The sequence below is a fragment of the Peromyscus eremicus genome, chromosome 9 (genome assembly GCF_949786415.1).
Source record: "Peromyscus eremicus chromosome 9, PerEre_H2_v1, whole genome shotgun sequence".
Classification (NCBI taxonomy): Eukaryota; Metazoa; Chordata; class Mammalia; order Rodentia; family Cricetidae; genus Peromyscus; species Peromyscus eremicus.
Genome location: NC_081425.1, coordinates 91,392,029 through 91,419,161, shown reverse-complemented (window position 1 = coordinate 91,419,161; position 27,133 = coordinate 91,392,029). Strand labels below are relative to the sequence as shown.

Sequence of the window (27,133 nt, the reverse complement as noted above, 5' to 3'; positions counted from 1 at the left end):
GTGACGGAACCTGCCCTTGCAGGCGGCCGGCGGCCAAAAGCTTTCCATTTGTGGGGAATTTATATGGCATCTTTCCAGTCGAGGCCGCACGGAGCTAATTAATGCAGTCACCACGTCCCTAGGTGCCATTAAATTCATTTTATGGCTTAATTAAGAATGGCTGCATTAATTTTATGAATGAGCAAAGGGAGGTACCAACAGATGAAGGCACATGAAAAGTTCACGGGGCGGGAGTCAGGAGTCCCTGGCCGTGTGTCCTTCGGTCTGTCATTTGGCTTCCTGGTATCTCCATGTCATCCTGGGCTATCTAGGGGAATGAGCCCTGCGGATTTTCTTTCTTTCTTTCTTTCTTTCTTTCTTTCTTTCTTTCTTTCTTTCTTTCTTTCTTTCTTTCTTTCTTTTCTTTCTTTCTTTCTTTCTTTCTTTCTTTCTTTCTTTCTTTCTTTCTTTTTTAAACAAATCTTCAGTGAGAATCTAAGTTCCAGACAGCTTTGGAGATCTGGGAAAGATTCTCCAGCTCTGCCTCTCTGTCCTTCTCACTCGGGGGTGCTGTCTGTTAGCATTAGTGGGGCTGGGACAGGTGGAGGCCTGGGGACTCAGGGCAGGAGCTGAATTCCAGAGCCAGACATCGTCATGTCCAGTATGGCATTCTAGACCTGCTTGCTGGTCTCTAACTCTGTAACTCTCAAAGGGCATCTCAGACAGCTTGTGGCCATGTTATAGGCAGTTTAGCCCCAGGCCAGTCTTATGCCTCTGTAGAGCAGAGTTCCTTGCAGGAGTCAGGCTTGAGGAGAATCCTGCCCACACTGAACAGTGGCATGTAGGAAAAGGCTTCCCTTTTCCAGGCAGGGCCAACCACACTGCTATGTCATTTGTCTTCCAGGAGGCAATGTCCGAGTCCTCTAGAAACACCAGCAGTCCTGGGGCCTCTGCTGAGTCCAGCAGTACTACCGAGGAGTTCCAGGCTTCTTTCAAGTCACATCCAGCTCGGAGGCAGCTGAGAGAATTCATGCAAGTCCTTCTGAGGGAGCTGCTGCTCGGAGTGTCCAGCCCCAAGCAGTGGCTACCCTTGGAGGTGCTCCTGGAGGTAGGTTAGACAGGGTGTTCTTGGACTGTGTGCAGTGGGTGGGGACTGGCCCTCAAGAGCAGGGTGTGCCCAGATTGAAGAGACCAGCTGGCTATTGGGAGATTGACTGTTAGTACTGCGATGGCCTGGTGTGGAGCCTGGGAACCTCAGGCCTTGGTGGAGCAACGGATGAGTAGATGTGAGGTCCTTGGAAGCGGAGTGTTTGTAGAAATGCTTTGTAAGTGGGTACTTGGGAGAAGGGGAAGAGAAGCAGAACTGTGGAGCAGAAGCATGTTCAAAGATGGTCTCAGCTCTGGTCTCTGGGGGAAGTGGCATGTTGTATCCCAGAGTCAACTTCACCTTGAGATACTTGCCAGGTGCCCAGACTTGCTTTTTCACTCTGGGAGAGGGCATCACCTCCTGGGTGTCTGGGTCATCAGAGGACAATGCCTCAATGCCTCAGAGAAAGGTAGTCTTGACTAGGCAGCAGCCCATACGTGGTCACTGAGAGGCCATGATAACTCAGCGACTGCCGTCTCAGTCCCAGGCCATGTTTTCAGGCTTCTCCAGATGGTGTCACCTGTCAGCAGAAGAGGGACTTCCAGTCTGAGGTCCTACTTTCCACCATGGACATATTCTACGTCACAAGAGGGGGTAGCATGCCGACCCTAAGAGGTGAGTGGCTTCTGCATTTTCTGTTTCTGGTCTTGGGAAGCTCACTGGGTCACCAAAACCCCAGGTTGAGTGTTGCCATCCCCTGGCATGTCCATCCACATACATCTTCAGCAAGAGTCTGTTGACCTCTGTTGACACAGATTCTATTTTTCATGACACCCCTGTGTCATAGTTGGGCCATTCTGAGGCAGAAACTCCTTCTGTCTTCTGGGTTCAAATCCATCTCCTCTGACTTCATCAGAAACCTGACTCATTACTGTGGGAATGTGAGATAACTGAGCCTAACAGACTCTGATACTTCTTAATCATGCTGACAACAGATTCACTGCCCAGTAAACACTTCTTGAATGAAGGGCCCAAATGAAGATGTTGCCACCATTCCTCAACACTTGAGACCTTAGTCACAGGACAGCTGAGGTTTCTTCTCAAAATCAAGCCCATGTCCCCCCAGTGTTTTCTGAGCCACAGGAATCCCACATAACACAGCTTACCTCTAGGGTTTTCTCCTCCCACACAGTGTGGAAACCTGTTTGTGTCTTTCTCTTGATGTCTGGCACAGAGGAGGGGAGGGGGTGATAAAGGCAGAGTGTTGACATGGCAACCCAGTGTTTGTCTTGTCTCTGTCTCTGGACGGTGTGGAGGATAGTCTTGGTTAACTCAGGGTGGTTCTAGGAATCATCTGAGATCTCCACACACTGAGGAGAACATGCTACCTACTGTGTAAGTGAGTCTGGCTGTCCACTTCTCATTACGGCTCTTTCCTTGGTTTTCTAGTTTGCTTTCTATACTGTGATAAAAGACTATGACCAAAGGCAACTTGGGGAGGAGAGGGTTTGCTTGGCCTACACAACCTGGTCACAGTCCATCACTGAGGAAGTCAAGGCAGGAATGCAAAAAGAGAGTATGGAGGAATGCTGCTACCAGCTTGCTCTCCACGAACTGCTCCGTTTTCTTTCTCCTGTTACCCAGGACTATATGCCCAGGGGTCCTCTCACCCCCAGTGGCTGGGCATCTCACATCAATCGTTAATCATGAAGATGCCCCCTTGACTTGCGTACAGGCCACTCTGATGGAGGCAATTTCACAACTGATGTTCTCTGGTCCCAGATGACTCTAGCTGGTGTCAAGTTGACTAAAAACTAGCCAGCACATCAGTCCAACATGGCAGCATGGCCTTGGGTCCCCTTCTCACTTGCCTTAAACATTCAGCTCTCTCATTTTCATGTCTAAGAACCCCCAGAAGAGACATTATTTTGCTTGTCTTCTTATCCTCTGATTTATATCTCTAACTGGCTTAATCAAGATCGGTTTGCTTTGAATGAATTATGTGTTCACTGTGTACCTACTGGAGACTCCATCTTCAGAACACTGGCACACACAGGTGACTAGGACACGGTCACCACAAGGGATTTATAGACGGTGGGGTGGAGACGCCCATCGGATTCTAACATCAGCCTGTCTCCTTACCCCACCCAGGAAGTAAGGAGCCTCAGCCAAACCCAGAAGCTGCCATTGCTCCTTCCCTGGCAAACATTTCCTACTTCACCCAGAAGCTGGTGGAGAAGTTGTATAGCGGGATGTTCTCAGCAGATCCCAGGCACATCCTCCTCTTCATCATAAAGCACATCGTAGTGGTAAGAAGTTGGGTCGCCAAGGTGGTAAGAAGCCGCCTGCTGATGGACTGGGTCCTCTTGGTTGTGCTGGATTTTTTGTCCAGGAGTTGAAATAGAATCCAAGATAGGTAGGGGGAAAGGAGGCTCTTTAAAATCTGTGGAGTGCTTGATAGTTACTGCATACGCTAAAGCGTGGTCTCTCAGGCACAGTCCCCTTTTCCTGTCTTCGGCATTTCTGGTAGAGGATGAATGGACTTGTGGAGCCCCCAATGCTAAGGCTACATACTCTGGCCCTCTGCAGCCTCCCCTGAGTCGCTAATAAACTAAATAAAGTCCAATGACTCCAACTCTTTTAAGGGACATGGGAGAGAAAGGCACAGCTCAGGTGTCCCAGGTGACCCTTGCTGACCACCTAACCACTCTGACCTCAGGCTCTCATCCCTAAAGTGAAGTCATCTAATAGTCTACTTCATGATATCATGCCATTTAAATGAAGTGATACACTGAAATATTTATATAATAATATTTAACTATATATAATATATAACACTAAACAAACAACAAAATATATGATATTTGCCAATACTGGGACTGTGGTTAACTACTCTTGCAATGATCAATATTGTTGTGACTATTAATAATGTGCCTGTTTTTAAACACAGTTATTAACAGCATATTTTCACATATTGAACATGACCAGTGTTCCAGAAACTTCTGATTACTAAATCCATTTTCCAAAATATGGCTGTGGTCTTCTCTTGGCTTCTTTGTCTTTACATGAGTTTCTACTTGAATTCTGCCAATTACCTTTATTGACCCTTCTCTTCAATGGAGGTTCAAAGGTGTAGAAATCTAGTGACAATTGTGTCACTTGAAAAATACATTGGTTCACAATTTCATGACTTTTTTTCAAAGTCCTCCCAACCACACTTTCTTCTCCCTTCCCCTCCTACTGAACTTCTTACTCTTCCCGAGTCCCCCTACTCAATTCATGCCTTTCTTTTTGTAGTCCACTTCATTTCACTACTTGAACGGGGTCGTGTACCTCTGAGGAATGTGGCTCCTTCTCTCCCAGCAACCATTAATTGCCTAGAGTTCCTCGGGGAAAGATGGGACCCTTTCAGACTCTTGCCCATCTATGCTGGCATGTCGGGGCGGGGGGTGGGCAGTCTTGTGCAGCTCATGCGCTGGTAGTCCCAGCTGCTGTAGGTAGCTCATTATGCCCAGAAGACATTTCATAGAATTCCTTCCCATCCTGCAGCTCTACAGTCTTTTTTTCCCCTCTTGGGTGATGTCCTGGGCCACTGGAAGAGGCGATATAGGTACTGTCTAGGGCAAGCACTCAACAGTCAATTAGTCTCCTTGTACTGACCAGTCGCAGATCTCTCTGCATGAACTGTTGCCCACTACATATGGAGGCTTCTCTGACCGTGTGACTTTTTGATGGCATTGCTTCTGTTGTAAAGTGAGTCCGTGTGTAAAGCTGCAAACTGTTCCTGAGTACACGTATCTTCCTTTGGTGGTGCAGGTCATTGAGAACCCATCTTCCCAAAGGGACACTGCCGTGAGCGCTTTATACAGCAGTTTGAACAAAGTAGTCCTGCACTGCCTCTCCAAGCCCCAGCAGTCCCTGTCTGAATGCCTTGGCCTCCTCCGGATCCTGGACTTCCTCCAGGAGCACTGGGACATTATCTTTGCCACCTACAATTCCAACGTCAACTTCCTCCTGTGCCTCATGCATTGTCTTTTGCTGCTGAATGCAAGGAGGTAGGAGCTGAGGCTTTCTTCCCTATGCCAGTGGTCAGTGCAGAAGAGCACATTGCAGAAGGGAGGGTTGATGTAAGTGAAAGAAGGGTTCTGTTTCGCTGGCTAGCTGAAGTTGTGTGCAGGGTTTGATAATAGCTAAGCCATCCCCAAGTCCGTGTGACTGAGCAACTAGAGGCATCAAAAAAAAATATGATTTATCTTATTTCTACAATTCTGAGATATTTAATTGGCTTCATTTTTGAGGCAGAAGATGCAAACATTAAACATACACATTGATTTTTTTATATAGCCAGATTTCAGAAACATTAATATTTGATACATGCAATCTTAGTATGGAAAAAATTTCATAATTCAATGTACCATACAAGCTAGGAATAATTTTCTTTGCAGAAAACCACACACAATATGCATGGGATTCAGAACAATATCAGCAAACACATTTGCCTAAGAAACACTGACAAGCTGCTGTGGAATAGGCTCCCTTTCTGGAAGCCCCATTTGAATCCATGTGCTTGACCCTGTGTATGTTCAGCTCATTGCCCTGTACAGTAAGGTGGAGGATATTTACTCTTTCATCTGAAGTGCTTGGGACCAGATGTGTTTCATATTTTTAAAAATTTTTGGAATATTTGCATATCTATCTATCTATATCTATATATGATGAATATGTATATGTATAATGTATGTAAAATGAAATATAATGAGGATGATACCCAGAAGTAAACACCATGTTCATTTATTTCAAACATACCTTACATGTGTGGCCTGGAAATAATTTTGTACACTATGTGTGATACATGTTTGTTTCTATTGGGAACCACCACATGAGGTCAAGTGTAGGATTCTCAGCTTGTAGTATCATTTTGTTTTGAAAAGCTTCAGATTCTGGTCTCCTTTGAACTCCCATTGTCAAGCTGGGGATGCTTGGCCATACCGAGCCTGTGAATGTGGCTTCGCATCATGAGAGCTGTGTTGAGTGGAGGAGAAAAAGACAGCGGGGCATTAGATGCTGTCGTTTCAGCTTTCCTTCCATTTGTTGGGATGAGGTCTCACTATACAGACCAAGCTGCCTCACACTCATATCAATCCCCCTGCTTCAGCGTCTTACATGCTAGGATTACAGGTGTTCACTAGCTTCCCACTCATCTCTCTCCCCCTCTGTGTTTTATTTTTGAGAAGTAGCGTAGTCTGGCCTCAAACTTGCTATGTGGCTGAGGCTGGCCTTGAACTCCTGATCTTGTTGCCTCCACCCCTATGGTCCTATGGTTATTTGTATCCACCACCATGCCCAATGCAGCCTTTCTGGATCATAGTGTCAGTATAAATTATATGTTTAATCACTTAAAAAAAAAGTGACTTCTCTAAATCCTATTGAACATCAGCTATCACTAGGGCCAACTCAGCTGAACACTCTCCAGGAAGCCAAGAATTGTGCAGGCCCCTGATTCTGGCCCTCGGGAGGTTGAAGCAGCAAGATCGTGAGGTCAAGGCTAACCTGGACTAAGTAGAGACCTTGGGAAGCCCTGGGGAAGCCTCCACCCCAGAGGGGGCACTTGACCTTCCATGTTTTAATTTGTAAAACATCCATTCTCAGTGTGTGGTTAACTCTGGAGGCTTCTCCTTGTCTCTTTATGTGGGAACCCAGGTGAGGGGACTAGAATACCCTTTTTTGTATTGGGGTTGGCATCCTCTTCAGGCCCTTCTGTAGAATGAATTATTCTCTAAATTTCAACAGTGGTCATTCTTGTACGTGGGCAGATTTTTATTTCTTTCTTTGCTATTTTAGATTAGAACTACAGATTGTATTTTCTCTGCTCAGGAGGCTAAGAAGGGCTTCTGGAAGAAGGCCCATGCACTAGTGTGAGTCAGGCTGCCACAGTAGAAGGTTTCTGGGGAGTCTAGTGTGTGAATGATTATGCCCCCATCAGAACTGGATGTACGAAGTGTGGGGCCCTGACAACATCAAACATGAAGTGTATATTTACAAATTACTAATGTTTTCAAGATGGTAATAACAGAGTCCTTCAAAGAGTAGGGCCCTATGCAGTTACAGGCCCTGGAAACTAGCCCTGGCACTGTGGGATGACATCAAAATCCAACAGAGTCAAGTATCCATGCTTTGGGAGTGCCAGTTCTGATGACAGGGAGAAGGCACGAAGAGATGACTCAGAGACTATACTGGAGGTACAAGCAGAATTTCCTTAGCTACGACAACCTATAATGATAAGGCATTTTCCATTGACTAGAAAGCTATTTATTGTTCAGTATCAGCTGTGGACATCATTACAACAAGTTTTTTTTTTTTAGATTGACTTGGCATGCTTTTCTATGTTGATACATACTGAGTTTTAGGGGTGGCCTCTTACAATAAAGAGCCATGGCAACGTCCCGTGGAAACTTGAGTTTACAGTGAAATTTCCCTTGTTTTTTTCTAGTTATCCAGAAGGATTTGGATTGGAGCCCAAGCCCAGAATCACTCCTTATCATCAAGTCTTCCTTTCTCCAAATGAAGAAGAGAAAGGCAGAAAGGAGGAAGGCCTCCCAAGTTTGAGCGATGGTACATTTTGCTGGGTTTTCCATGCGGGGATGGGGTTGGATAGCAACAGTTACAGTATTGAGCTATTCCATTGATCTTTCCCAGGGAAGTGTGAAAATAACATGAAAGGAACTTCTGGGGGTCAAGAGAAACCCTAGAAAATCCTAGAGGGGTGAGACGGCACAGCGAGCTGGGAAGAAGGGCATTGGAGTGATCTGTGTAGGCTTGATAGAATGGAAATGGATGGATAGATGTATGAATGGAGGACAGAGGCGTGGATGAGAGGCTGGGAGGATGGGTGGGAGGATGGAGGGATGGGTGGACAGATGGGTGGGTGGATGGATGGATAGATGGATGGGTGGATGGATGGATGGGTGGATAGAAGGATGGAAGGTAAGATAAAAGGATGGATAAAAAGATGGAGAGGAAGCTTAGCTTACTGCAATCCATTGACTCCTCACCTTAATTTGAAACTGACGTGTCATCTCAACTAGTTCCTTGCTACCTCTCAGCTTTGTACCTCAGAATTGTCAGTTTATATAAACACACACACACACACACGCACACGCACACGCACACGCACACACACACACACACACACACACACACAAGCACACACGCACACATGCATATAACAATCACATCCATGAGTTTGAAGGACTTCATTCTGTCTTGACTGAGAAGGCCCAAGACTCAGCCACTTGATCTGAAGTCTGTGCCACTTGCCTTGTGTCACCTTGTAACATAAAACATCAGGATGAGCACATCTGGGCTGTGGTCATAGAGACTCCTAAGCCTTTCCAGTTTCAGAAGCTTGTGGCTTTAGACTTTGTGAGGACACAGTGTCAATTGCAGCATGAATGGTCCCACTCTGGAATTGGGTAGAGGTGGAACAGGTGTCCATCCCTGTTGGGTTAGCAAAACAGACTCCAGGCCTGGAGAGTACCTCAGTCAGCAAAGCGGTTGCTGAATAAGTCTGAGAATCTGAATTCTGGTCCCTTTTACCTAATTGCTTAGGTAAAAAGAAGACCACAGTGGCAAACACCTGTAATCCCAGCACTGGGGAGGTGGACACAGGAGGATCCTGGGGACTTTCTGGCCATTCATTCTATCCAAAGCAGTAAGCCAGTTCAGTCAGAGAAAGGTGGGGAGTGATAAAGACGTTTAACACTGATCCCTGGCCTCCACACCGTCACACATGTCTGGATGCGCACTCGCGCGCACACACATACATAGGAGAGAGAGAGAGAGAGAGAGAGAGAGAGAGAGAGAGAGAGAGAGAGAGAGAGAGAGAGAGAGATTCTAGGAGATTATCACCAGAGAGGGGCCAGTGGTTTAAGACTGGAGGAGTTTCAGATGTACTTCAAGGGACTAGTGATTTTGGTGTACCAGGCAGAGCTGTTTTGTAGACATGTCTACATCTCAAATAACCCACAACACTGAACAGGCAAGAGTGTAAGAAGCAAATTCAATGTTAGGAAAAAACTGGTCCACCTGGGCACAGCCTTACATTTGGGCTCTATTCCCCAGAGAGACCAACATGTCTAGGGAGATTGTGAGGAGGTGCTTAGGGTAACCCTTTAGCTACTGAGAAGTCACACATGGGATATCACTGGTATCAGACAGAATTGGAGATTGAAGAGAGACACCTTGATCCTCTGATCTCATTTTCTAGATTTGGGCATAAGAGGCAGGCAGGACTTGGTTGTATGTAGTTAGACAGGGGAAGAAGGAAGAAACCAGCTGACATGGATGTTGGTAGCTTTGAATCTACATACTGACTTCTGAGGCAGCTTGCCAAGCTGAAGAAATCATCAAGACATCTTGAAGTGATATTCTGTATGTGGCCCTCTTGGCACTGTTTGGGGGACGCCACCCTCACTGTGCTATGTACTCTCTCTGTTAGTCCAGAACAACATCCAGAAGTCAGTGCGGGCACTCTGGCAGAAGCTGGTGGCACAGAGACGACAGACCCTGGAGGATGCCTTCAAGATCGATCTTTCTGTGAAGGCTGGGGAGAGCGAAGTGAAGATTGAAGAGGTCACCCCACTCTGGGAGGAGACGATGCTCAGAGCCTGGCAGCATTACTTAGGTCTCTGTCCACTGAAATCAAGGAATGAAAACTTCTGGGTCCCAGAGAGCCAAATCTCCCAAGGTTCTACCCAAAGACAGAGCCTTTTCTATCTAGGGTTGGACCCAGGGCCAGGGCCTTTGCTGTTCCATGCCCTTGGTGGGTGTGATTATGCCACAAAAACATTTCTTATCTGTCTTCACAGAGCACAGATGCTGTGTTTGCCTGCTCGGGGAGAGGAAGGCTGGAAGTACCAACAAAGCAGGCAGTTTGCAATAGTCTCTTTGAGAGACTGGTCATTGGTTCAGGGATCTGGCTAAGGCTTGGGAGATTGGAGAAGTAGGTCTGGCCCTGATGATCACCTCACAGCTTTTAAACTTTGCTCCAAGTTATACAGCAGCCTTAAGCTTCAGGCTATGTACTGTCACTTCATGAAGTGAATGACTCCCATTAAAACAGTAGCATGAGAGTGACCGAACATTTTTTCTTCATAGTACTGACCCAGCAATGAGATTTGAATTTTGTTTTGGGGGAGGTTGAGATGGCTTCTTCAAAATTCATATGCTTCTTTAAAGTCTTTCAACACCACAAAGTTATACTATCTCAAGATGTAGCTGTTTGCATGTCTATTGCCTTACCATCCAGAGGTCTAGAGTCCTTATCTAACTGGCTTTCCAAATTGTTCTGGAAAATATGTGTGAATATGTCTATCTTAGTCTATTTGTGCTGCTTGGATAAAAGCAAAAGTTGGATAATCTATGAATAACAAAAATTCAATTTCTTAGAGTTCTAAAAGTCAAGAAGCCCAAGACCTGGGTATGAGATTTGCTGTCTGATAAGGGATCTGTCTGCTTTCAAGTCAGGGCTTGTTGTAATATCCCCCAAGGTGTGCTTGGGATGTTGTGTCTTTACCTAGCAGAAGGGACAGAAGGACAGAGAAAGCCTGAGCCCATTTCCTGCAGCCCTTTTATAAGGCACTGATCCATCCATGAGGACAAAGCCTCATGACTTTACCACTTCCCCAAAATCCTTCCTAACATCACAGTGGGGATATTTCAACATGAATTTTGGAGGGATCATGCTCAAGCTGTAGCAATATGTGTACATATAATTTGCAGTCTCAATGTCAGATTGTATGCCAAAGAGAAGTGCAATCAAATAAGACACATCTCCCCGTGCAGATAGAGAGGCATGCAATGCTGAGATTGACTTTGAAGCTCTCTTTGCCTAGCAGTCATGTACTGAACACTTCAAATGTTCCAGATCCTTTAAGCACGCTATTTTAGGCCACCCTCATGACACCCAGAGGGTCTGGATTCTTCCACCCCCATTTTATACTGTGAGAACACCGAGGCTTAGTAACCCTGGGAGAGGAGCATCATGTGTTCTTATGTTTCAATAGACACCAACAAGTCATATATGTTTCTTAGTGGAAGGAATATCAGAAGACAGCAGTGTGCTCCCATGGTGTGGGCTGCTTCTTTGCAGCAGGCATGTAGCATCCCGGCCCTAGAGGGCCCTTTGGCAGCCAAGCCAGCCCTGGAACTGATGTGTGCTCTTCCTTTCAACTTCAGCTCTGAAATCTTTCTATTTCCTCCCACAGCATCTGAGAAGAAGTCACTGGCCAGTCGCTCAAATGTCACGTACCACAGCAAAGTGACTTCGTGGAGTGGGAGTCTGTCCTCGGCCATGAAACTGATGCCAGGGCGGCCGGTGAAGGACCCAGAGTGCAGAGCAGAGGTGAGCCTAGAAGCCTTGTCCCAGGAGGCATCTCAGGCATCTCAAAACCCAGTTGTGGTGTCTCCACTCTGCTGCCTGCCACTTGTAATTAAATCCCATGATCTCTGAGTGTTTGAGGGTATGCATGTGGCTTCCCATGTATAGAAAAGCCAGGTCTAGGGCTGGCACTAATTGGAAATGGATCTATCTGGGTTACTCTTAAGTACCAGAAACAGGTGTTCTTGGAACACCTACAAAAAAAATTCATTTTAAAACAAGGTGAACATGTTTCAATTTTTAAAATCAACTAGACTTCCCTACATGGGTCACCCAGTTGGAATGGGCACAGAACCAGCCACAGGTGAGGATCCTAAAGAATGGGCTTAGAAGGTTCTGGAAGGAGGGAGTAGAAGGCTCCCCATTTCACAGTGCATTGAAACTCAGCAGCCTTCACACCTCACATCCCTCACTCATGTACACGAGCTGCCTTTGTCATTACCAGAAGGCACAGTTCTCAGGTACATATGTACACTGTGATGTCATAAGACAAGAGCATCAACTATTTGCCCTGGGGTCTGTTTAATTATTTTTAAAAATTAATTTTGATTATTACAGCTGATTACACCTCAGTGAGCAATGTAATTGATATTTTCTAATGTATCCCAAGGAACATTTTGTATAACACGCTTTTTGTTGTTGAAGGTTAAAGACTCCGTTATTGGTTTTTCCCTAAATATGCCCACATCATTAGTCCCTCCAGTGAGGAGGTCGCCATCTGGAAAAAGCAGCATGGAGACATTATTCAGGCACGAGTGCATGAAATTGGTGTTTTCTCATCTTCTGTCTCTCTTCTGGAAAGAAGAGGCTTGTAATTAAAGGAGTTGGTACTGGAGGAAGCATTAGTCATTCGATGTTGTTCCTTATCATGTCAGGGCTGACAGCTCTATAGCACTGATAAATTGTTCCTGGGAGTGAGACGTATGAGGTGGGCTTCATCATTTCTCTTCCCTCTTTTCCTCTTCAGGAGAGTATGTGCTCTTCCTGACAGGGAAGCTGAACTTGGAGTCAAGGCTGATTTGATTGATGTCACTTATTTTGATAGATGTTATTTCTTCCCCCTTTCCCCTGGTCCCATCATGGTCCCTTCTGGAATAAAATTGTGACGTTATCGTTGCCAGCATGGTGAAGGCCTTAAGAGTTGGATAGGGGCTGGGGACCTGGGCTCTCCTTGGGTCTACAAAAGCCAGCTCAGGGTGCTTTGAAAGATGTTTTACTATGTCCACTGTCTGCTTGGAGAATCTTGGGTGATACTGTAGCCAGCCATTTTTCTCCATAGCAGAGGATGTTGCTTTCTCACCCACTTGATTTCAGACGCTCTTATTTCAGAACAGGCTGAGAAGTTGTCTTTCTACCTGCCATAAGAAAGATTTGTTTTGGTTGGTGGTTTCCCAGGATTCAGTACATAGTGACTTGGTCCATGTGCTTAGGCAGAACACTGTGATAGACAAGAATGTGTGGTAGATAAACCTCACCTCCTAAAGTTTCTAAAACTTCCTAAAATAATGCCACCAGTGCTTGACACAATGAGTCCATGGGGACAATTTGTATTCAAACCACAACAGTAATCAAACACCATCCTTCTGGGGCAGATGGACTGTCATGACATACAGTGTTGGTTTACATCCTGGGAAGTCAGGTGAGGGCCAGGGAGACAGGGATGCTCTGTATCGTCTCCACAGTTATTCTACAGATTTAAAGTTATTCCAAAATGCAAAGCATATCACCATCTACTGACATGCCTGGGAAGAAAGGAATCGGCAAATAGAATAGGGGTCTGGACAGTGGGAGACACTGGGGGCCGGTGCAAGGGAGGTTACTTTAGGTTGGAGGCAAGAAGGGGAGAGGCTTGGATGGTGCTGTAGGTCAGAGCTGCCAGGCAGGAAAAGGCCAAGAGTACTGGCAGGGTCAAGACAGGAACTAGTGCCAGATAAAGAACAAACGACTGTTCTCAATGTATCCATAAGTACGAAGTCGAATGGGGCTATGTGATGGGGTCTTGTTCATGTGCAGGCTAGGTAATGGGTGATGGTCCTGAGGCAAGAAAGAGTCCAGGAGGTGTCCCACCGTTTAGGTGGAAAGGGCTATAGCAACAGTGGTTGGAATATCCAACATCAAAGAATACAGGAAAATTCTGCTATCCAAGCCTGGGACCAGTAAAGACAGAAGCCCACTACAGCCGGAAGAAATGACTCTGAGAACAGAGAAAGCCTGGGATGTTGAAGGAATGAGTAAAGCTTAGAAGAATCTGTTGGCAATGAGGTAGATGAAAGTCAGAGGTTGTGGGGGTCCCTGAGGTGGAAGCTCATCTGAACACATGCACCTGCCAACCCTTGTCTTGCTGGGTGGAGCGTGAGCTGGACTTCTCCCTCACTTGTTTCTGGGAAATCACACAACGCTGTACACCCATGCACAGCTTCTGTGTCATCATCCACTGGCCCCATCAGAGGAAGGAGACTAGTCTCCCATCATAGCCCGAGGGCTTGTGGAGAAGAAGGACACTCCACCAAGTGCTGACCCTGTGTCTACCACATTTCCATTGCACACAGTTGCTCACCTTTCTAGTTGCTGTTTTCACACCACAGTAAAAAGGTGAAGTGGCCTTATGGAGGGAAAGAGAGGCTGTATGATGTTTTCTCTGGAGTTGCTAAAATGCCAAAGATAAATGTGGGGGCAGCTCTTGTACTTCCGCCTTGCCAAGACCAGAAGAACATTTGATTTTTGCTCCAAGTGCCTCCAGGGTCTTCTAAAGATTGTCCTTGCCCACATATACCAGTTACATCAGCATCTCCATGAACACCATCAGTAGCCATACTTGGGGGCCTTGGATATCTTAGGGCAAGGTACTCCTGTGAGAAGGTGGCTGTGGATCTGCCCATCTCCTATCAGCTGCATCCCTGATCATATATCATACACACTGACTCCCATGAGGCACCCTTACCCATGGCCAAGGGCAAGATGCAGACCCAAACCAGCAAATCAGTGGCAGCTCCGTTGAGGGACACTCTTGCTAATGTCTTTGGCAAAGGAAGTGACACTTGTGACCATCTACTCTAAACACATTATTTCTCACCTCTTCATGGAAAATTTCAAACACAGGAGTAAATGGAACAAAAGTAATGAGTCTTTAGTATCAACCCATCACTTCAAGAATTTCCTACTCCTCCTCAGCCCCTTTTCCTCCCTGCCACCCCCACTTTCCACCTACATGCTTAAATGTTTATGCATACATATCTTCTCCTGAAAGGAATCTTAGAACTAAAAGAGTAATTGTGGAAGAGAACTCGAGTACACGGAACCGGAGGGTGTAAGGGTCCACGGGCTCCTTGCTGTCATGTTTGTGCTGGTGCCCTCCTGATGAGGGGCTGAGGATGCTCTTGCTGAGGCAGAGCCTGAAAGGCATGCAGTCTGCTGGTGACACTGCCACCTTCTAGTCTAATGCCTTGGTCCCTCCATGTTTGGGAGAGAAAGCACTCTGGGACAAGCCTCGGGCTTCGCTCCCTGGGTTACAAAATTTCTGATCATGAGAGTCCAAGGGTTAGATTTTCAAAAATAGCTCGAATGGGCTTTGAAATGAAGTAGGAGTGAGTGATAGTGTGGAGAGTGAGAGCTAAGGAGGTGTAAGGCAGTTACCAAGGTGAGCCAGAGTTCTCCGATGTCCTACTGCAAAGAGTCGGACAGAGATGTTGAGAGCTAATGAAAAGTTCAGAACGTTTGAAGCCCACAAGATTGCCACACTGAATATTATTACATAAACATATAGCAAATGCAACTAAATGTTTGTGGGCAAGAAAGGACTTTCACAGGACACAAATATGACTTTTAGAGATGTTTTTGGGGGCAGGTAGTCTAAAATTGGGAGAAAATTAAAATACATAAGGACTTCTAAAATGAAGGTGCAGAGGGTCTAGATAGAGAGAGGTGATCTTAGTGACATGTTCTCACTGGCATGCAGAAGAGCCACACTGTGACCATGAGACAAGAAATGTGTGGGATACTGGAAACCAGAAATAGCTACTCACAACCTGAATATACAGACCTTCTGAGGAAATACCAGAAGACTTGGTTGTGAGGGAAAAAAATCCTAAGAGCAAGCAATTAAATAGGGCTATCTGTTAAGGAATAAAGTCATCCACAAAGAAATGTTTTGGGGGGAAATGTGTCTTGAAATTTTAGTGCTATAAACTCTATTGCTAAGACCTGGTAAACGGGATCTGGGTTTTCTTAATTGTAATGGGCCAGATGGCAGGACTTCCTAAAATAGAGACAATGCATGTAAGACCAAATCACCTTATCAACAGGCCAAGGAAGGTTCCTTTATGGGGACTTGAACCAAGGGACTCAGAACTGACCAGAGATGGCCAGGCTGCTTTCTTGAACAAAGAAATGGACGGCTTTTATTCATTTGAGGGTGAGACCAGTATTTGGTAATTGTCCAGTGGTCATGGGCACGGTTTCAAAGTGTGTGTGTGTGTGTGTGTGTGTGTGTGTGTGTGTGTGCGCGCGTGTGCATGTGCGGGTGTACACATGCACACACACGAATGCATAAAAGGTCCTGGTCTGGACCTTGTGATAAAACTGAAGGACTGTAGGAATTTGAGCTCCCCAGAAAGAACAAGAGTGGAAGAAGCATATCCCAGATCCAACGGACAACAGAGTATTTTCACCCTGTGTTGAAATGCCGACTCCTTTCTTAGATGAACAGCCTACTGCAGACCGTGGCCGGTGTAGCTCAGTGCATTGTCCGCAGGAAATGGAGTATAGCAATACCAGCTGCAAAAAGCACAGCGCTTGAAAGCCACAGTTAGTTACACAGGTGCCTGTGACTAGTGTCGAGGAGCTTGCGTGTGTGGGCTCTGTGCCTTGAAAGACTGGCAGCTCAGGTGTGGTGCTGTGACGCTGGGATGGCTACGATGCCACTGGGCCATGGGAATCTCGCTGTTCCATTATAATTTTACAGACCAATGTCATACGTGTGGTTGTCTTACTCCAACATTATTATGCATGTGTAACTGTAGTTTCGTACAGCAGACATTTGTCAACAACAGCAGCAGTCCCATCATGGTGTCAGCACCCAGAATTCTGGGGACGATTAACAGCAGGCTGAAGGGAGGCAGTGACTGCCCCCTCCCCTTGTCCCTCAATTTAAGCAAGTTTTACTTGTCACCGTTTATCATAAGCCGGTTACAGGAATTTGAAAAATAGGCGTAAATGAACAAAAGCAAACACTGATACCTTTAATGATGTTTCTTCACTGAGTACATCATTTGTGAGACATCTTTATCTTCATAATAGAAGGATAATTAACATCACTAATTATCTAATTAAGTTCATTAAGCATCCACCAACAGTGCACCGTGAAGTTGACATTATGTTCCACCGTCAACAAATGCTTTTGATTTCTTAGGAAGTAATTAAAATGTAAATTAGCATGCAATTATATGCACAGGGGAAGTTTTGAATCAGATATTCATTTCAAAACTGCTTAGAGCAACATCGTTTTTTATTTTTTTCTTCTTCTTCAATAAAAAGAATCATTTTGCTATTAGCAGTGAGTATTAAGCTTGCCATTGTGCCGTTCCATGTTTGAATTACAGCAAGGACGATACACCACGGCACTCAGCTTTGAGTTGACAGGTTTGCTGCTGTGCGTTGTGTTTTTTTTTTTTTTCTTGTTTGATCACTTTATTTAAAGTATTTGCTTATGGTTGTGCTCTTCGTGTTAAAAAAAATTACAACTGATTCTTTTCTTGCATAATTCATATTTTAAATTCTCTAACCAAGATGGCCTTTTAAAGACATTTTAGGACAAACATTTTAAAAGATTTATTTATTTTATTTTATGTGCCTGAGTGCATATATGTATGTAAGTACAGCATGAGTGTGCAGGAGACCATGGAAGCCAGGACAGGGTATCAGATCCCCTGGAGTTGTAGTTACAAGTGGTTGTTAGCTGCCCAATATTGGTGCTGGGAACCAAACCCAGGTATAACCAAACCTCTGTATAAGCAGCAAATGCTCTTAACATCTGAGCCATCTTTTTATCCTGTTTTTATACATCCTTTCTGTCAGTTATGTTTGGGGACTCTAACTAGTGTTTTGAAGACAGCAGGACACAACTGTTCTCTACCTACCCAGGAAAGAGAAACTGCACTTACCAATCAATCATGTGATCCAGTGGTCCTTGCTTCCAAGTTTACGCTCTCCTGCTTTCTTTGGGTAACCTGTTGTTTCTGGTGCAGCATTAGGACTGAGAAGAGCCCATAAGAGGACTAAAGGCAGTCTCATCCTTTGATTAAGACCCCTCTGTAGCACCAGGGTGTCCCCAGACACCTGCTGGAGGAAAAGCTCCCCACAAAAGAAGCCTCTTCATTCAAAGACCCAAAGCTTTTATCATCGGGACAGTCCAGCTCAGACTCTGGAATGTCTGTCTCCTAATAGAGCAGACAGCCGGTATACGATGTCCTCTCTGGCATCTTTGTGCGGGTTCTGTGGAAGCCAGCTGCCTCCCAGTGTAGAGTCTCTCACCCTGCTATCAAACTGCTTCAGCCCCTTCTTGGATGATGACTCCAGAGGTGGTTACACAGGATTCAGGTCTTTCAGGTTTAGGCAGATTTCAGATGAAGGCAGAGAACACAGGGGTCTGCGACTGTCTCGTTGGTCATGGCCTGGCTGTGCGTAGAACTCACAGTACCACTGACTGCCCATCACTGTGGGTACAGACAGATACCTGATGGTTGAAACACAGAGTGACTGATTTTCCAGGGTTGATGGTTTCATTAAATGCATATTGAATGACAGTGACTCTGAGGTGGCTGGTCAGGATGAGCAGAGCATCTCTGTCTAGTATTCTGACCTGCATCCATACAAGGGTTCCATAGAGAAGAGATGGTAGTCTATCTACAATGTATGTCCTGACTTCTCCATGAGCTCTGCAGAAAGCTGTGAGCTATGCTGTGCTTGCCATCCACTTAATGAAGGATGGCGTACTCTCATTTATCCATTAAAAGTGGACTCCTTTTAGCTCATTTATTATGCAGACATTGACTAGCCAGCAATATCCAAAACTGACCAAGGAATCTGCAGCCAAAATCAGATAGTGCAGGTCTGATGTGTGGCAAGCATCTACCTTACCTACCCAATATAGCTTTCTTTATCATGGTTTTCCTCTTGATTCATCCTTAAAACTTCTCTTAATATAGCCTGTCTTAGTCATAAATTAAGCTTACAAAATTCACCCACTAAATAATCAGTATTAACATAGTTTGCCTAATCAGAGTGGCTTGCAGTCCTTTTCATAGCTGTTCATATTCACCCTTGTCTCGTCTGCATCTTTACTCAGGATAACTGACACGGTACTCCATGAAGTCTGCAGGAAGTCACCTCTTTGACTATCCTTTTGATCACTCAGCCTTACACAAAATAGGTTGTTTGTTTGGGGTGATGAGGCAAGAGGGCAAACCCATTCAAGAGAGCAGGCACAGAGGTGATGCGGGTCCTGTGAATCAGTGGTTCATTCTCTACTTGGGATCACCACTGCATACTGAAGGGTATCTCATTTCTAAATCATCCCTGGGAAAGTCCTCAGGGAAAAATGCTTAGATCTTCAAAGACTTCTACCCAAGCAGAGGTGTCTAATCTGAAAAGGCTAACAAGAAGGGCACTCTTGATTAGTTACTGATTCTTTTCTTGGCCTTCTGTAGTGAATTATTTTATCAGATAGATGAGCCAGTGGTCCAGGTGGCTGTCACAAAGGAACAAGAAGAATTCAAAGATCTTAAGGCTCAAGTCTATAACTCAACTCAGGATATATTTGAATGCTATAAACACTGCCGTGTGGAATTTAGCAATGTGGGAATGACATTACTAAATTTATAGGGAAGGATCTCACACTCCCTAATTGAAGCATGCCTTGGAGTATGGCTTCCTTCCTGGTTAGAGAACATATAAGAAAAATCACAGCAGACGATTGTCACACACACACACACACACACAAACACACACACACACACACACGGCTTAATATACTATGATTTTATAAATTAAAACACTTGAAATCATTTAGTCTTACAATTCTGGCTCAAATCCTTCTGAAAACTGAATATGGTCCTTGAAAGAATAGTCTTTCCTAGTGCTCTCTCTGAGGTTCTGATGTTTGCACAAGGACTTCCTTATAGCCTGAATGAAAACTGGAATTATATTGGGGGCTAAGTGACCTCATCCCAGGAAATGCTTTCAATTTTTTGACATGAATTTGGGAGTGGGGCAACATACATTTTTATTGATTTCTCTAAATTCAGATTTTAAAAACTTAAATGTATTCATCAAAGCAAAAAAAAATGCTTTATTGTTGCCAAAGACAGAAGTGTCCCAACTATATAAATGATGGAACGGCAGATGGTCGTGGAGTGGAGAATCAGGCTGGGGCCCTCCTGAGGCGCTGCTGCCATTCACAACCCGCTAGGCGCCCCGCTAGCAGCCCGGCCGCTGGGGCGCCTGTCGCGTGAGTTACAGCCGCGTTCTCGCCCTGGGACCCATCTATTATGAGAAACCATTTTGGTTAATTAAAAAAGTCTTTCAAAGTCTCAGAACGGGAAGTTCGGGAAATGTCTTCTCTTTGCCGTTGTTGATGGGGGTGGGTGAGAACTCGGCTCGTTGCCCTGACAAAGAAGAGAGAAGAAGCTGAACATAGAGGACAGTGTGGGGAGAGTGTAAGAAAGCCTTCAAGTCTGGTCCTGAGTGGGCTGGACGTGAGACCCCAGCGTCCCTGGGTAACCACCTATACCACCCTAACCGAGCATTAAGGTGGCAGCTGAGAGCCTTGAGTTAAAGGAACAATGTGAGTGGCCAAGCTTGGGTTGGACCAGTTTTGATTCATAGACTTTACACCTGAGACTCGGTCACCAGACTAGCGACAATGGAGCAGAACACGCAGGCACCTTCTCTCTGAGGGGAGACAGACTGACAGCCAAAGGGAGCAAACTGTTAAGAAGCTTGGAATACAATAAAGTAACCGGAGGAGAAACGCATGGTCTGTTAGAGGGTTCTAGAAGGCTTCTCAGAAAGGGGACCATGGGATAAGAGCGGAGAGCCAGTGGCAAGTTGAGGGTGAGAAAGACCTCGTATGTTGAGGACATAGACAGGCCCCCTTGGCTGAGTCCAGACATCACATGGAGGTTTAGACCAGAAGATGGGGGAGGGGAGCCAGATGCCAAGCATCATTCCAAGTTCTCCGGGGTCAGAGAGGGACATACTATCTGTGAGTCTTTCTGCTTCTGCGTGTCTGTCTCCATCTATCTGTAGCGGTCACTGCTCTTCTCCATTAGTCCTTCCTCCAGCATGCCATACACACTCACTGACTTCCCACTGCACCACAGGCTCTTGGTTAAGGCTGGAGGTTATTAAAAAGAAAAAGCATGGTCCCTGACAGTAGAGGCCCTCCTTTGAGGTAGGTAAAATCACTGTGGCATGATAGGAGGTTGTTGTTTTTTTTTTTTTTTTTTTTTTAAAGAAAACCCAGGCTAAGCATGGTTAGGAAGAACTCAGCCTGAATCCTGAAGGAAAAAGAGGGTCTGAAGGCAGATTGGTGGGAAAATAGTGGCCTTTCCAGATGCAAAGTGACAGTCAGTTATGACCATCTGCCTATGGGCCAGCTGCCAGTTTGGAATGACTCAAATAGCATATCTAGTTTTATGTATTCATTTATAATTTGACTCACTCTCCAAATGGTCTATGAAACATTTAGATGAAGATGCATTCAATAAAGAAATGAGATTAGGAAACGTAATAGAAGAATTGGTTTCTGAGGAGTTACGACCATTAAGTATAAAGTCTATAAAGACTTAAGTCAAGCTTCGGTTTGGGCCCAGCTTCCTGCAAACTATTGTGTGCTGGGAGATTAAAAAGTTCACACATTAATGTCTCATCCACTGATGATGCTTCTGCCCAGATGTGGGGCCTAGGCTTGAGATTAGAGAAACAGGAAGAATACAGCAGAGGGACCCTGCCTAGCAGCTTAGCCCTGCCCCAGCTTGCCTTCACTCCCCTGCTGAGATCTTTCAAAGATCATATCTAATGGTTTTCCTGTCTCTGACCAACAACCATCATCAGGTCCCATGATGTCTGGAACAGTCTCAGATCCAGAACCGCTGGGTGAGCATTCCTGTGCAGCTGGCTTTTTATCACATTTCCAAGCTCGTCTTCAATCCTGCAGGTCCTTGTTCCTGCTAGCCCCTCCCCTTGTTGTAATAACTCACTTTCTTCCATCTCTCCCCTGGGCATTCAAAGGTCCTACTTGGAGCCTTCCCCTTCTATTGGCCAATCCTCTTTCCCATCCTCAAAAAACACTGCTACTTCGGACAGCCCACCAAATCTTGTCTAGACTGACCATGACCCTGGGCTGCTTCATCTCAGTCTTGTTTACTCTTCTCAGAAGAGTGTCAAATGCATGTTGGGAAAATACTACACCCTGCTCATCTCTAAGGCTCTGGAGTAGGCACAAGGCCCAGCTCAGGGGAGGCTCTTGCTTATACATTCTTTCCCCACAATGGCTGCCCCTGTGAGTACCTAGACAAAGGGAGAAGGAAACTGGTTGCTGACCAGGTGACTCCGAGACCTGGTGTGGATCAACAATGGGCACCTACTAGTAAGCCCTAGTGTGGGTCCCAAGAGTGGCAGGTGAACAGTTTCGGTGAATTCCTATGGGTAGGTGTGTGTGTGTGTGTGTGTGTGTGTGTGTGTGTGTGTGTGTCCCTCAGAAAGCTCCACCTGGGGCCCCAGGTAGCAGCCCGTGCTGTCCTGAGAATTCAGAGCCAAGTTCTACTCTGAGGGTGGAAGCAACAAGCAACCTTGGCTAAGGGTCCTCAGTAAGCCTAAAGAAGGCATGTTCTCTATGAATTCCAGGCCCCTGTTTTCTTCCTCTCTGTGAAATGTCAACAGAATCATCCAGGTGCTTCAATGTCAGGTGATACTTGTAGTGAAAGCACCTGTTACAGACTGGGCCTCCATAACCAAAACATTCCAAGTTCCCAATCCTAAACTTCTTGAGTACCAACATTGCTCCATAAGTGGGAGACTTCGCACATGACTTCCCCTTGAGGGGTTGTAGCCCAAACACAGGGGCTCTGAAAGCATACCAACTTGTCCATGAGGCTATGGTTCACATAAAGCATAAATCAGTTAGTGATTTATATGAATAAATTATCCACAGTATATCTCACCATGAATGTGCAAATATTCCAAAATCTGCCAACTATGAAATCTGAATCACTTCCGCTATTTGCATGAGGGATGCTCATAGCTGAGGCCATCATAACAAAGCAGATTTGGTTTTCTGGAGAGCTTCCTGTTCCCTCCACTTGGTGTCTGTCCCTCTTATATGGTACTCTGAGGAACCACGGATTAGGACACAGTTCAGTCCTGCCAGTATCTTAAGCCTCAGTGAATATCTCCTTCAGTTGCAAGTTCTCAGGCAGAACTTGATATTCATCTTTTACTTGGGTACCTTCCTGTAATTCTTAAATGTCTGTCCCTTTCTGAGGAGGAGACTTGTAAGTGTGACCTCAGAGACACAGTGAGAACAGGCTGTGAGAGAAAGGCCAGTCCAGCGACATTTCCCAATGGTCTTGAGCCACACAGAGGCCCTGATACCCTGAGGAAGAAGAGAAGGTTGGCTTCCTTTAGAAACCTTGCTTCTTGCAATTTTAAAGTCTTCATTCTTTGCTGCACTAGAGTATTGCTGTTTTTTTCCCAAGTAGTCATTCTCCATGTACTCATGACGATTGAATTTAATAAAAACATCACAGTTCAAAAATAAGACAAATTAGAACCCACTGTTCATCTTAGAAATTAATATGTGAGTGAGTTTAACAAGAGATGAATTGCGCTGTGGTGAGCTGGTCCCTCTTCACCCACTCTGGGCCCCAGTTGTTTGTCATTATTGCTGGAAATATGATTATTACTCTGGTATTGCTTGACATTTATTAAGGATCCAGGGGCTGAGCCTCCACAGCGGAGAAAAGTGCAATTATCTGGGTACACAGAGAAAAAAAATCTCCTAGTCTAAGTCATCCAAACAGAAGTCCCCCCAAAGACCCTCAACTACAACTCTGGCTGACACAGAGCCCAGGCTACCCTGCCACTCAACCCCCTCACGTCTTCTTCACAGTGGGCAGCTAGGGTCTAAGGGCACACCGACAGACATTACATGTGATTTGTTAGCATATCGGGAAAATGTTACATTTACATTTTTTCTTTCTTATTAATTGCTGCTATTACTTACCCTCATCCAGGTTTCCTCTAAGAACTCAGACTTCGAGCTAGCTATGCCAGATTTGCTTGCAAGGTGTGAAATATAGGAACTTATGAGGTACAGCCATCCCCCTTGTCCACAGTTCTGCTCTTTGTAGTTCCAGTTACCTGTGGTCTGGAAATGTTTGGGTGGAATATTCTAGAGATAAACAATTTCTAAGTTTGAAGTGCCACACTGCTATACTCGGTGGTGTATATGGGAGGATGAAGACCTTCACATCCCGTTCTGTCCTGCCCAGGGTGTAACTCATCCCTTTGTCTGATGTCTCCCAAGCTGCACACACCTACTTCCCAGCAGTTTCTTCCTGAGCAGCCATCTTGGTTATGTGATTTCCTTATTATTAAATTCAGCAATCACCTATCCCACAGACTGCCGGGGAACACAGTGCTTGTGTTCAAATAACCTTCATTTTGCTTGTGAACAGCCCCTCAGTGCCAGCCAGTGAGGCTGGTGACTCACATTGCCAGAGAAGCAAAGAAAGTGGAAAGTGTCAACAAGATAGACAGAAATCACATGTCCAGGATGCTATGACCTGTGGCCATAACACCTTCTTTCTACCTGTGAGATAGCAAGGAGGGATGGTTTGTCTGTATCCATCTGTCAAAGCCGAGAGTCTGACACTGGGACATTGCTGTTGACTAAACTCTTGCTTCACTTTGTTTCTCCATTTTACCATTAGTCCAGGGTCACTGAGGAGCCACAGGGCATGCGGTTGTCATGCCTCATTAGCCTCCTCTCCTGGGTGACAGTTCTTACAAAGCCTTTGCTGTTTTTACGATTTTGATAGCTTGAGGAGTACCTGCCAGGTATTTTGTAGAGTGTCTGTAAATTTGATTTGTTTGCTGTTTTTCTTGGGTTATGGGTGTTTTGGAAGGAGGAAGACAGAGGTATGGTAAGATCATGTTACAGGTGTGTGATAGTCATGTAAAGTCACCACACAGATGGCAAGCTTCGTCACACTGTTGAGACTGTGTCTGCCAGCCTCCTCTCCTGCCATTTGATTATTTCTTCCTTTGCTTGTTCCCTGGGATTCATCCCACTGAGTCCACCCCACCTTTCAAATGCAGGACAAGTGAACCGCCACACCTGAAGGGTGAACATCAAGCTCATCACTGGAGATTCTCCTGCAAGGAAGGCTTATCTTTTCTCCTCCATCTGTGTATCTGTTTAATCTTTTATTTATCTCAGTAGGGACTCATCCATATTTATTTCACAATCAGGGCTATGGTCCATTAAGCCCATTAAGTGGCATATCTTGTTTCTCAAGTTGTTCTAACATACTGCTCATAGTATTTACCTGGCTTCACCCTTCCTTTCACTGGAACCCTCTTGGTCTCTTTTCCTGCCCTCAAATACGTTTTTATTGTTATTGTTTGGTATGGGCAGGGCTTTGCTGGGCTGGTACTCAGTGTTTCTCGACTGATGAATGTGGAGTCAACCACCAAGCTAAAGTTCCAACACTCACAAATGCTTGGTCACAGTTGCATTCTAACCAACCCTATCATTTCTGCTGTGTCTACTACTCTGAAAAAGTCCAGTTTAGCCACAGTGGCAGGCCTTCTCAGATCCAACTGGCCCAAACTAGCCAGCTCATTCCTTACTCACACTGCGTGTGCATTGCAAACTGGCCAGGGATTCAGAGTGCCTTAGCCTCACTTGGTTACACTGGCCCCCAGAGCAGCCACTGTCTTGAATGTTCTAGTTCATGGGCAGGTTAAGGAAGAGCTTAAGCAGCCCAGAGTTAACAAGAAGTCTGACGATACCACAGAAATACAGGAGGGGAGATCTAGAACTTCTAGTCAAAGAGCACTAATTCCTGGCATATTATATTTATGTTTTCATTTTCTTTCTCACCCGGATGTAATTGTTATTGTTTTAATTATTATTGTAATTGCCTATTTTTTTTCTATCCCTATTTTAAAAAAAATCTCAACATGGTAGGAGCCTGGTCCCATGCCATTAAATCTTTTTTTGACACTAAGGCTGCAGTGAACTGTTGTGTAGAGCATCCACAAAGAGAGGCAAAAGGAAGCTGCAGTCTATCCTTTGCTGCGGAGACCTGTGACAGTCCTTTATGCAAACAGTCTGCTGTGGCTGCATAGTATTCTGTGACGGGGACACTGTATGCCTCTATGTGGAGATATGTAAATTGCTTCATTTTCTGCTTCTATAAATAGGTTGCCCCCCAAAAAAAAATGCCAACTGAGTGCTTGTGCTGATGTCTGATGGTATCCTTGGGACAGATTACCAGCAATGAAAAAAGTGGTCAGGACACGAAAGGACAGCCCGGTGCTCAGCTGCAGAAGCCAGGACCCATAACAGTGGCTCTGCACCAAGCTTCTGAGTAGAGTCTGAGCCTCGGCCCTCTGCTAGTGCCCTTTTTCTTTGTGAGGCCACTCAGCTGTGATTACAGGACTAATGACCCTTGCACAAGCCAGCCTAATGACTTAGCAGTGGAGAGCGGGTGCTTCCCGTTTGGACAATAGTGTCACCAGCAACTGGGCAGCCCCAGGGGTCCTCCGGACAAAGTGGCATCATCAAGCTGTGGTCAGTGGCTTAAAAATGGTTTCTAGGTGGGATGCAATCCATTCTCCATCTCAAGATCAGGCCTGTATCCTGGAGCCCTTGCTTCCCTAAGGAGACACTGAGAAAGCAGGGCCCTGAGTACCTGCTCTATCCCCCTTAAAGGCTCAAGCAGCCTTTGGAGGCCCTTTGTTCTGCTTCAGGGGCTCTCAAGTTCTTTAACAGACTGGCAGTTGCTAAGCAAAGGCTATTCAGTTCCAATAAGTGACACAAAACTCCGCTGTGAATTTGTCCCTAATCAATGTGTCTCACTCACTGTTGTCCGGGCAGATGGGCCTCTGCCCTTGAATTGACCCAATTCTCCTTACTCTTGTTCCTGCATCCTGTGGATAACAACTTCCCAGGGCACAGAAAGACTCTGAGGTCACAGGCACTTAAGGTTGGTTTAGATTGGAGAGACACACCCAAATGGAGATGTATGTGGGGGAGATGTTTGTGGTAACAGAGTCCAGATTCATCTTACTTTCCCATTCTGCCTACAGTCTCTCATCCTCACTTTACCTCAGTGTCTGATTCAGCTAATGGGAAGAATAACAACACAGGCTTATAGGAAGCTGAATATTAGATTGCTATGCACATGCAGGCCCTTTTATCGGCTGCAAAGTGCTACGTGCCCATCAGTTCACTGGGTATAATGTAGAAAGGTTAGTACAGCGTTTGGATTCTCCATGCTCTTAGATAAATCACTGATGTGCTCCGGGTCGGTCCCTTACCTTTTGTCATTCTGCTCAAGACT

At 45.4% G+C, this 27,133-nt stretch overlaps 1 protein-coding gene across 1 annotated transcript in view; it reads left to right on the top strand.

Annotated features, from left to right (window-relative positions):
* Positions 1–27,133, top strand: part of Wdfy4 (WDFY family member 4) — a 229,276-nt gene that overhangs the window by 97,742 nt on the left and 104,401 nt on the right. Inside the window, exons 32-38 of the mRNA XM_059273136.1 lie at positions 884–1,087; positions 1,627–1,741; positions 3,218–3,375; positions 4,883–5,121; positions 7,557–7,678; positions 9,564–9,749; positions 11,332–11,468. Coding sequence (XP_059129119.1) covers positions 884–1,087; positions 1,627–1,741; positions 3,218–3,375; positions 4,883–5,121; positions 7,557–7,678; positions 9,564–9,749; positions 11,332–11,468 — 1,161 coding nt within the window. The remainder of the gene's footprint in view (positions 1–883; positions 1,088–1,626; positions 1,742–3,217; positions 3,376–4,882; positions 5,122–7,556; positions 7,679–9,563; positions 9,750–11,331; positions 11,469–27,133) is intronic.